At 34.1% G+C, this 12800-nt stretch overlaps 1 protein-coding gene across 1 annotated transcript in view; it reads right to left on the reverse strand.

Moving 5' to 3' along the window:
* Positions 1 to 577: 577 nt before the first annotated feature.
* Positions 578 to 12800, reverse strand: part of LOC127876624 (uncharacterized) — a 57906-nt gene continuing 45683 nt past the window's right edge. Inside the window, exons 5-13 of the mRNA XM_052421967.1 lie at positions 11729 to 11855; positions 9962 to 10090; positions 6543 to 6681; positions 6052 to 6159; positions 3831 to 5147; positions 3303 to 3395; positions 1448 to 2923; positions 1156 to 1241; positions 578 to 711 (exon numbers count right to left, since the gene is read on the reverse strand). Coding sequence (XP_052277927.1) covers positions 1216 to 1241; positions 1448 to 2923; positions 3303 to 3395; positions 3831 to 5147; positions 6052 to 6159; positions 6543 to 6681; positions 9962 to 10090; positions 11729 to 11855 — 3415 coding nt within the window. The 3' untranslated portion in view covers positions 578 to 711; positions 1156 to 1215. The remainder of the gene's footprint in view (positions 712 to 1155; positions 1242 to 1447; positions 2924 to 3302; positions 3396 to 3830; positions 5148 to 6051; positions 6160 to 6542; positions 6682 to 9961; positions 10091 to 11728; positions 11856 to 12800) is intronic.

Raw genomic sequence — 12800 nt, forward strand, 5'->3', positions numbered from 1 at the left:
TGTGTTCGTCGTTAAACTCAAATGCGACATTTCCAATATTAAACGTGTTGTTATCGACGGTAATGGCAAGAGGTCCTCTGTTGTTATAAGAGCGTGTCAATAATATCCCATCGGCCGTGTTATTGGTGATGATGGAGTTTTTAATGTCGACGGTTGTCAGTTTGGAATTCGACGCAGAAATCCGGAGATGTGTATGAACCCTCGGATACCATCCCCAGTTGTTATAACCCAAACGGTGATCAGATATGGTACATGAATCCATTTCAATTCCTGCAGTCACTTCACCTTCTAAAGCGTATTCAGAATTATTGCGTATCAAACTCTTTACTACCTTGATGAAACCATTTGTTCGCATGTCTAGTTTCATTCCCCTTGCCTTATTTCTTTCAATTGTACACTTGGAAATTGTCACATTTCCAGTTGACATTGTAACTATTCCGTCGGCCGTGTTGTCTGCGACAATGCAATTTAAAATCGATATATAATTATTGTACCCAGTACCGGCATTAATCGTTACTCCATCAGCATTATTCGAAGCGTTCAATTTAGAAACGGAAACAGCTGTAACATTTTGTTTATTGTCTGTAGCAAAGATGTAAAAACCAGATGTCCTTGAAAACGTCGATGTTACGTCATGAAGGGTCGCCTTAGTTGTCTTCAGTGTGATTCCTTCTTTGGTATTGTTAACAAGCAAATGCGTAATATTAACTCCTAGAACACAAACACACAACATCATACGTAGTGTTATATCTGCATACTCGTAAATTGTTTATAGCAAATAAGTGAGTAACAGTTGCCCAACTCACTCTGTAGAAAACTGGACAGTATTCCAATAAGTATATCGATTACATTACTGTACCAATAACGCAAACATAAACATTTATTCGGAATATAATATAAATTAACATATCTTCAACAACTAGTTTCTTTACTTTAATATTGCATTTCATACTTCTATAATGACAACATAATTAATGTTCATAAAAGATTCTCCGTATTGGTCTTTCAAACTACAGGTCTATTTATTAACATAATATCGATATTTATACTTCAACAGTTAAAGACGTTATTCTGAATTTAAAACAAAATGTTGTTGATTTTGTTGTTGTTTGTTTGGTCTAAATAGGCATATAATAAGTTAAAAGTTAACATTACCATGTTTTGAATTGAGTTCGATTCCTTTCCAAGGAGCCAAGTGGTCTACTGATATAAACCTCACCGGTCTTTGCGATGTCCCTTGACTAATGAGTATCCCTAAAGATGTATATACGTTCATATTAATGTAAGATTACCGCGTTACATGTATTACCACATATTTATCAAAGATAATATACAAAATATCCACAAGCTGCGATGTTGTATTGGCAAAATGCACCAATAAAGCAATTGCAAATGATAAACATGGTAAGAGTTTGGCAGGATGAAAACTATCATTAAATCTACCTACCTAATACTGTGAATCCTATATCCGCCATTACTCGAATTTCAACGCCTTCTTGGATGGTTAAGGTATCATTCTCACCCACGACAATATTTGAAACAACAACGTACGGACCTTTATCAGAATGTAGAGTAACATCCCCATTGACATTACCTCCAATTTCGTTGCCGTTAACGAAATTTATCTCTTCATTTCTAAAGTCGGAAATATTTCTTGAACCTAGGTATGGCCGGTACAAGATATCCAGAAGTGTTTCATCATAGCTTTTGTCGTACAGTTTATTCTCTATATCCCGGGGATCCGTCGTCCCCCAGTAGTTAAAGGATGCGTTTATATCCGTACGAACGTTCGTTAGAGTTACAAATTTATTTACCTTCAAATTATACAATGCCTCTGGGTTTTCAAAATAATTATATTTAATACTGACGTTGCTAGTTTTAAAGCTAAACGACGTTCCCATATTGTTAATAAAATCATTATTTGTTAAGCTGACAGTTCCGTTTTGGAATTGTTCCGTTGAAATGACAATAATTCCATCAATATGTGTGTTTCCTTGAAATTCATTTCTGTCAATTTCAAATCCAAGAAATTTATCAGTATGCGGTGGTGCAGAATAAAGAAGGCATGCAGAGTTGTTGATAAACTTGTTCCATTTTAACGTTATCTGTCTAAATCGATGATGAATTTCCAAAAGCGTCTTCGAAGAGTTGACCAGTGTATTTGAAATAAAATTCAAAGTATGCTTTTCTGAATTTCCATAACTGGTTATAAATAAAAACTGCCGTGCAGTGGGTTGCATATAAACCATTGAATTGTTCGTGAAATTAAAAGTGTGTTCCGTTGCTCCGGAATAATCGTACATATAAAATACTTCACCGTCGGATTGGCTTTTAAATATGTTGTTGACCATATTAAATGTCGTTGAGTTATTCATAACATCAGTCAATGGCTTACAAAATTCTAAATAGAAATCGCGACGTGAATCGCCAAACTTGTTTCTGTGTGCCTCGGTTTTCATTGACGGATTCGCTAAACTGACGAGAGTTCCATACCTAGTTGCTGCAAACTCAGAGTCAACAATCGTTAGTTCCGTCCTAAAGAAGCATCCTCGTATATTTAACACACCAACACCACCATAAGAGTGAGAACCTAAAACAGACACTCGGACCAGCTTAGGAGATCTGTTCGATGATCCGTCTGTGACTGAGACAATATAATTCCTGTTCGATGTCATTGTGCTATTTTCAATGTTGACGTCAATCGACTGGGAATCATTGACGACTATCTCAATTACATTTGCATCGACACTCACAATACAGTTCGATATGTGGACAGATACATTGTGTTTCGGTTTGTCAGCTTTTATAAGAGACTGCATGGCCCCGTCATATGCCGTACAGTTGTGTATATAAACAGACGACGAGCTCCTAATATCGATGGCGGCTACAGCCCCGGATATATTTGTGTTCAATACGTTCAAACCTGCACAATAAACACAGATTAATACATTGTACACTCTGTTTAAAGTGTTCGTAAAAAAGTGAATACAATCAAATTATATATTGCTCGCAATGGTCTCTGCAAAAAAATAATACTATACATTGAAGGCAGTCATGTGTAATAAATTTTGCACGGACAAACGAAGTATTGTATCGTTTTATTATGCTGTCAACATCAATATATTTCGTCAAAAATATTTTATATTAAAAGGTGTAATGACATTTCTTAGAGATTTAAGAACATTCCGTTCGTTGAGGTTTTCGTACTTTAATTGAACGATAAACAAAAAAGGGAATCTACAAATAAAATAAGGATATTAATTATCGCCATAAACAACAACAGCATGCAAATCGTTACTTACCAGTGTTGTAGAGTACAATGCTATTCCATACACCTGAATGCTTTTGAATGACTGTTCTATCAACGCTGTCAGAAGATCCTATGACAAGTGTCCCTTTAATACAAAGCACACAATGTTGTTACTTCACACCCAAATTTCGTAAATGGCTGACTTCCATAATCTATGTATGCGTATTTATACATCAACAACTGGAAATCAACATTCTAAACGTACATTACATTAATAAACTCATTTAAATGTTAACCTGTTTTAAAAGTTATAATCATTTGAAAGCTTGTACACTTAAATGTATACCAAATGCTATAAGTATAACTAACCAATCCGTTTTTTACGCGCCCATTGAACGCATACTGTCAAATATGTCAAAATTGTTTGCGATATTGAATCTTATGACTTAATTTATTGACGGAGAAGAAAATACTAACTGAAAATGACTTCATCAGCTATATTTATATTTCATTTGCTATCTCTTTTGACTTATCTATTTCATTCGATACATAAAAACGTTATTATTAAGTACAATCAAACCTAAAACGACGATGCCTTTAACATCTGTAATATTGAGTGTGACCCCTTGAATGCGAACCGTTACGCCTTCTTGGATGAGCAAACTCCTGTTTAGCATAAATCGAGAGACGCCGAGGGTTGAAATGTCTATGTCATCATCCACAATACCGCCAATGTATGTGATATTGGTTGTCTCGTTTATCGCTGAACGAAACATATCGATTGCCTTTGAATAATTAAGCTTCTTCATCGAAAAATCTTCATAGAATCCTTTAACATCAATTATAGCCGTTGACGAATCCACGAAAAAGTCGCAAACTTTGGATTTAACTGCGAAAATGTCATTGGTATCCCAGTAATTGAGTGAGGCCGAGATTGTCTTGCCCTTGGTGTAAGGCTGCTTCGTTTGTACGTAGCAGATGGAATCAGTAGAATTCACAAATGTATTATTTGCGATCAAATGATCGAATCCATTTTTAACACTTATCAAAGTTGTCGATGAACAGTTATTAAAACTGTTCTTGGAGATGATTGTTTTCACAAAGGATACAGAAACTGCCGTATAGCCTCGTAAAAGGTTGACAAAAGAATTTTCAGAAATTATTACAGATATGTTAGTTTCCATGGACGTGTCACTTTGGATCGCTAAAACTTCTTGCGATTTCGAAAATACATTTTGCACAATAAAGGATTGTTCCGAGCTGTGAAAAGTGATATAGATATCCCTTTTATTGTCATTAAATGTGTTGCTTGCAATAGTTACCGTCATATTGCTCGTGCGGCAATAGTTACACGTATAGCTTATGCCGAAATTAGTATCCTCAAACAAAGTATCTGTAATTGTGAATGCCTGTCTTGGATTGTTTGTGTAGTATTGATACCAATACACTCCTCCATTGCGATTCCCAACAAACATGGATCCACGTACATCTACAACGGTCGGCGATCCAATCTTGATGTAAAGGCCGTAATTTCTATTGTTGCTCATTGACACATTTTCCGACAATAAAATCGTTGAAATAATTTGCGTTTGTATGTTTGCCCAGTTTTCAACTTCTATACCATAGTTATTCAAATCAAAATCCGTGGCCTCAAAAAGCATGATTTCTTGGCCCAAAACACCATGCATACGCGTCCCTTGCTCATTATTGGTGACCTTTGTCTTGAACAGAATCGGTCCCCATCCACTTTCTAGTTGATTTGCACTTATTCCTCCGGACAAAAGAAGGCCTTGCACGCACGAGTAGATATCACTATTTGATATGTGAATGTTACTACCGTTGCCTTGGATACCGACAACTGCCTGGCGGACAGTCGTATGTCGAAGAGTAACATTTCCTTGGCGCAAAAAGAGAGCAGCAAACAAATAAGTCCATAAGAATAGCATAAATTGTGAAGATTATGTGTAACTAATTGAATAGCAAGAAGACTTGAAGATAAAATCACAAACATACATTTCAGACGATTAGAACATGTTAATAATGGGTTAGAATTAGGTTTCAATTAAGTCAGTTAAATGGAATTGTTATCAGATTTTATTGTTGTTGAAACGTGTCATTTAATGGATTTATTTTCAAATATATCATATATGGAATAGTATAAAATACCACGGAGCGTATATTGTCTCATCTAGAGTCCGTGAAAATACTTATAAAAGAAGAAAACACAGTTTAATAAAGTTATTTTCTTCCCGCGATAGACCGTTTTCTGAACTAAAATAAACCCATGGTACAAAAAAACTGTTTACTTGAGTTGAATGAACAGTTGTCAGCTGACAAAAGATGTGAGGTCACATATAGTTTGAAGAATATACGTATAACTTGACAATACAAAACCTCACGGATTATTGTATTTTTTATTTGCACCTGCTTTAAATTAGCGGGAAAAAGCCACAACAACACCAGTTCTGAATAAGAACTATTCCAACCCAAGACCTTAACAAGACAAATATAACGCGTTTTCCATAGACCACGAACACATTTCGATGAAAAAACGTTATCCACGATTTATGTCGATTATTCGTAAACAAAACGATATTTTTAACATGTTTTCTTAGTCGGTAGTGTCGTTTACCTTGTTCGGATATATTATACTCGTTAATTTGTAATCTAGGACATTGTGTTTTTCAAATTTCATTTTTGTAAAGTTTGAACCAGTCTTTTTAAATGTGTTAAAAGAAAGACAAGATTAGAAAAAAAAACTATTTGACGAAGATCTATGACATCCTTAATGACCAACTTACCTCCTGAGAATTGTTTAATTCCAAGCCACAATGAAGATGTTTCCATCATAGGTATGTCAGAGCTAAAATGGGTTCGAATCTCTGGCAATCCTTCGGAAACTAGTGTACCTAAATTAATTGGCAAATTATATTTAAAAAAATATAATGTTATTATTTTACAACAAAACACCTCCAACCGGTTTGGTTCAAATGAGATAAGACATATTAAGACAAATACATGTTTAAAATTATTATTTTAAAATAATAAAGGAATTACCTTATGACATAAGCATATTGTTCATGACTGTTAAGAACCATCCAAAGTAATAATTATAGATTATTAGATTATAATTATTAGATTATTAACAGTATAATAATGAAACATGCGTAATATACCTGGGTTATTGTTGCGTACTACAAAATCACCTAAAATCAATAATCCCATTGTTTAGTTTGAACATCAAATTTAAAGTACACCTCAAGTTTATGTATTAAAGTAAGAACTGAACTACCGAATATATCAAGTCTTGCAGTTTTCGATGTGAAAATGACGTTGACACCTGCTTGAACAGTTAGTGTGACTTCCGGTCTCACATTCACTTGACGAGAAATGACAAATGGATTTTGACTTGGAATCCACGTCGTGTCCGCCTTAAAAAATAAAGCATGAGCTATTGTATTTCTTACTTGCAATTAGGCCATAAAATTGACCAGTTGTTCGACGGATTAGAGCCAACACAATTTAGAGCGAGCGAGAGAAGAGCGCAGAATAAAATAATATTTTTCCATTTTGTTGAACGTTTCTGCCAAACATATTCAAAGGATATGTACTGTCAATAATGAACATTTAATACTATCTTCTGGCTAAGTGGTGGCCACTCCACTGTAACTCATTGATGACAAAATGAGATCTGCTCTTATGATTATACTTATTTCTAACTTCTATTCATCGAAGCAAAACGTCTCCCATAGCGGTTTTATTTGCAATTAAAGCAGTCGGTTTGAAACATATCAAGTGACATCGATCGGCAACTTAATTTTCAAGTGAAGAGTTTCAATGTTTAAAAATTGTTTTCACTTTCGCATTTAGCCTAAGCCCCCGTGTTGCGAGAAAGTTTCCGAAAAGTGGAATGTTTATATATATATATATATATATATATATATATATATATATATATATATATATATATATATATATATATATATATATATATATATATATATATATATATGAAAACAATTCGTAAATGCATGTTTACAACAATAAATATGTTCAAGGTGGTTTACAAACGTTGTAAGGAGCACGCATTCATATTGAATTAATTTAATTTCTAATATCATGATACTTTCTGATTTTCATATAAAAATAAATAAAATAAAAATAGACAACTAAGCCATCCGTGGTCGTTATACTACCCAATAAACAACACAAAAAGGAGTAAGCATGTATTCTCTGTATTCATAATTTGTAGAAATAAATCTTGCAATTATTATTATAGGAGACAATATTTAAAACACGAGCACCGCCTAGCGGGTGCAGACCGCTCATCTATTTTTCTTTTAAAGCTGAAGGGACCTATCCCAATACGTCAATCAAAGAAGGCGGGAGGTGTGAGGCTGAGAGGGGTGTATAGTGTGGGGTGTGGTCATAAATTACATTATCTTCCGAAAATAAGAAAAAACATTAAAAAATATAATAAAATGGGGGTGGGGTGGGGTTTTGGGTGGGATGGTTGGACGGTCTTTCAAAAATAAAATAATTCAAATAAATATTTGTGGGTTTTTTAACCATGTTAAACAAATGGGGGTGTCGGTGTGGGGTCGGGGGTGAGAGGGGGTATAGTGTGAGGGTGTGGTCATTTATTAGATGATCTTTCAAAAATAAGAAAAAATGGAAAAAATATATCATATATAAAAAAATTGGGGGGGGGGATTCTGGGGTGGGGCGTGTGGGATAGTTTGGGTTGAGTCTATTGTGGTATGTCAGGTAAGTGTTGTTTTGTCAAAGTATGAATCAAATCTTATCATAAATAAAGAAGTTATGGCAATTTTAGTAAAATGTAATCATTTGACATTGAGAGGTAATTCAAAGGTCAAGGTCAAATTCAACTTGCCAGGTACAGTACCCTCATGATAGTATGAAAGTATTTAAAGTTTGAAAGCAATAGCCTTGATACTTTAGAAGTAAAGTTGATCTCAACACAAAATTTAACCAAATGTTCAAAGCTACTAAGTCAAAAAAAGGGCCATTATTCCGTCAAAATGCCAACCAGAGTTATGCATATGTCATGTACAGTCCCCCTATGATAACTAGCGAGTGTTCCAAGTCTGAAAGCAATAGCTATGATACTTTAGGAGTAAAGTGGACCAAAACACAAAACTTAACGAAATTTTCAATTTTCTAAGTATAAAGGAGCCATAATTCTGTGAAAATGCCAGTCAGAGTTACATGACTTTGCCTGCACAGTCCCCTTATGATAGTTAGTAAGTGTTGCAAGTATGAAAGCAATAGCTTTGGTACTTTAGGAATTAAGTGGATCTAAACACAAAACTTAAACACATTTTCAATTTTCTAAGTATAAAAAGGGCACATAATTGAATTCTGTCAAAATGCCAGCCGGAGTTTTCTAACTTTGCCTGCCCAGTCCCCTCATGATAGGAAGTAAGTGTACCAGGTTTGAATGCAATAGCTTTGATACTTTATGAGAAAACTGGAACTTAACACAAAACTTAACCGGACGCCGACGCAGACGCCGACGCTCAGGTGATGACAATAGCTCATTTTTTTCAAAAAAATTGATGAGCTAATGAGTTTATTTAACTTAATAATCATAAAAGGAATATTGAATAGTAATGCCATAATCGCACTCTGTTTGAGGCGAAACTGATTCTTACATTAAAAACAATCCGCCAATGATAAGTATTATTAATACCATACTATATATAACAAATAATTTGGAGTCTATCGTTTCAAATACCAGCCATTAAACTCATCAAACACTTCTTTGATCTGATATTCTGCATGTGAACTACTTCAATTATTCCCTAAATCATGACGTACTAATACTTTATATTTTAAGATAGACCTGTCTCTGAACACCGATAATAGCACAACATATTGTTCCTCAACAATATTAGTCAATACTTGTCAGCCAATTAATAAAAACAGAAGAGTTTTGAAGCAACAATCATATTTTGAGTTTCTTGTTTTGTGTGCGCTTCATATTTTATTTCATCTATCCTTCAACCCAATGGCCAAAATTTTAACCGCTCAGGCGACGTTTCATAGCCAGTAGAAGGGTCACTAGGGGTAATAAATATGCACATTAATTTAAATATGCAACTCTATGTGTAACCAACTGTATTGAAGCAACATGAGGCAAGATGACATCTTCTTATAGTTAAAGAAACGATCAAATAGCTCAAAGCTGCCGTTTTGTATCACAAAAACTGTAACTGAAACAAAAATATAAAAAATCTTTGTTGGCTTTACCACAAAGAAAAATACCTGTTCTTTCAAAAACTCTGGTGAGAAACAAATTTACACTGCGGGAGAAATAATACAAAGGCAAAACTGTAAATTAGAATGTTCCATTTTGCGGTGCGGCAAATTAGATGACCATCTGATCAATTTGTTTTGGCCTTACTACTGTATTGCGAAAACATTTCAATACGACTATGACAATTGTTGTTAACACATGTGTTATAAAAGGTTAGTCTAGATGAATTTCGTTTCAGTGTTTAATCAGCTGTGAAAATTGTATGGCTTGAACTGTCTTTTATAAAGGCCAACCTCAAACTAAAGGGAAATACGTATACCTTGAAAACATCAAAACTTTGCGTTAACGTGACATATTATTTTGATGAATCGGATACCGACACCTATTCGTTCATGCTTGTTAAAATAGACATACTTTTACTCCAATATTACCTGTATATCATCGGTAACTTGTGTTACTTTCCCGGAAAACGGCGTGGCAGATATCTGACATCCGTACAGCTCCAGGCGAATGGATGGGTATCCGTATGCAGAGGCACCATAGAAAGCTAGATAGCGCACCTATAGTCATTACAACAATATACAAGATAAGTATTGATGCAAAGCAGGGCGTCGGGAATTTCAGTGTTAAAGGTACTCAATGAAGTTACATGGAACGATTTTTTTCTACTGTAAATATTAATATATATTGGCCGATTATTTTAAACAAAATAGCAAAAGATACTGGTATAAGCATTATCTATGGTTTTGTGTTATAACCCCCAAATAACCATTATCTATGATGTTGTGTTATAACCCCCAAACAACCATTATCTATGATTTTGTGTTGTAACCCCAAAATATTTCATAGTTCATTTTATTTACATTGATTTCCTTTTTAACTGGCATCCGTGTGCAGTTTTCATTAATGGAACAGAACTGTGTAGGTTTTAAAAATTCTGCTTATCTTGTAAGCGTAATTTCATATTTTTCTCAACTTCAAGGGGAGATGATTCTGAACTTATTCTTACGTTGCTCATTTACGATAGGGGTTGAGTACTCATTGATATGAAAACACTGTAAAAGTTTTAATGTGTTTTCGAACCCACCCCCCACCCTCTCACACATATATTTCATGGGCATAATAAAAACAATAAAACAGCATATTTATTTAAACTAAAATGTCTACATCAAAACAAAAAGTTAACATAGAACACAAATAAAATAATTTGATTCTACTGGGGCTCGAACCTTGGGCCTCTCACATGTGAAGCGAACATGTAACCACTACACTACGGAACCGCTTGAAAAATTACCTTCTAACTTAGATATTAATAAGTGACTGTAGTGTAACGGTTATCAATAAAGCAATAAACCGTGTAATCGCTGTCGTCTTGTAAAATTGAAGAAAATACGCGTTAACCAAAACTCGAACAGCAAAAGTCTGGGCTATTGTTAGAAAAACCACAAAATAAATATATTTTGATTATGTTTTGTTTTTTATAATAAAAAAAAACAGAAAGTTTCACCGGTTCGCGTATTTGCCCAGTCCCTGTGATCTTTTATTATTGCCCAGTCCCTGTGATCAGTTATTATTTAAAAAAATTAGCTTTGCATTATTGGCAATAAATGTTGTAGTAAATGTAATAGGCACAAATGCAGTACTTATTTACACTAATTACACAAAAAAATCACCACTATGCAAGATATTCTGACAACAAAAATATATACATTGATCCGTAAAATAACTTCTCCTCCCATAAGCGAAAAAAAAAACGTATTACATACGAGTCGCCGCACTTCAGTGCGACGCCAATAAGTATGCTTATGTCTAGTTTCAGTATTAGGCACACATATTTTGTTTCTTTGAATTATGTAGTTTTTTTCCAGAAAATCATACACACTTATCAGACTAAGCTCAAGTTGAACTTAATATATAAACGGCAAGTCAACGATTAATACTCGCGTGTGCATTATTTTAAAATATATATCACCTGTGTTCATTTTGATTTCATTTTCATAACATTATAAATAGATACGCATTTGCTTGATAAGATCGAACATGTTTTGCTTAATACGTTCAAATATTAAAGCCTGGGTCGATATGCCCCTCTTTAGAGCCCTCGTGCGTTTTTCTCATTATTAATGGAATCAAACCCGCAACAGTAAACTGTTGCTTGTTCAAGGGCAAATATATATTCCATTGCTAGTTAATCCTACCTCTATAGGTGGATCCAGGGTCAACTTTGTAACAGAACCCTGTCTTGGGAATTTTTTACCTAAGCTGTCCCGGGAAAGACGCGTGTTGTACGCATCCCATTGATATCCATCCAAGCTGTATGATACCCTGAATGCAGCATTTAAACTATTCAAAAGAATATACTAATGAATATGTAGTACAGGAATCTTCATTTACATTTATATGAGACATTAAAGACGCATTTATGCATATTACTACGACATCACTACTTATCGATTACAAAACAACAAAGACGAACGAACATTAAAATATAAGCTATACAATATATGACTGGAATTAATATAGTTATGACGGACACAATCATATATATCCGTACTAGCTCATACAATATATAAAACTAATGATCATACTATAAACAGCTTTTCCTGGTTATAGAAATAAATCGGGAATACAGTAGTGCCCAGTGCACCATGAACGTCTTACATAGTAAAATATAATAATTGTTTTTACTATTTTCTACTTAATATTTATATAGCTAATTGCGTATTTTGTATCACTGTGGTTAAACAATTATCATTCTGACAGTGTTGCATACCAGGGTGTTATGGCGACATTCATTCTATGTATATGGAATTTCACTTAATGCATATACACTTATATCGTGAAAGCTGTATTATGTAAAATTCTAGTTTGATTAATGCTTGAGATGTTGGAATATAATTCATTTTAAAACATTACAAGTTGTGGTCTTACATGTAATTTTGTAGAGGTCTGCTTCGAGGTCTGATCCGATAACATTATCAGACATCGTTTCGTTATTGCTTTTGATTTGTGCTGTCTTAAAGGGATCTTTTCACGCTTTGGTAAATTGACAAAATTGAAAAAAGTTGTTTCAGATTCGTAATTTTTCGTTTTAGTTATGATATTTGTGAGGAAACAGTAATACTGAACATTAACCATGCTCTAATATAGCCATTAAATGCATCTTTTGACGATTTTAAAACCTAAAAATTATAAAGCGTTGCAACGCGAAACGATTGAATAATTTGGAGAGTTCTGTTTTTGTCGTTAAATTTTGTGAAACTACGAAGA

The sequence above is a fragment of the Dreissena polymorpha genome, chromosome 4, assembly GCF_020536995.1.
Source record: "Dreissena polymorpha isolate Duluth1 chromosome 4, UMN_Dpol_1.0, whole genome shotgun sequence".
Classification (NCBI taxonomy): domain Eukaryota; kingdom Metazoa; phylum Mollusca; class Bivalvia; order Myida; family Dreissenidae; genus Dreissena; species Dreissena polymorpha.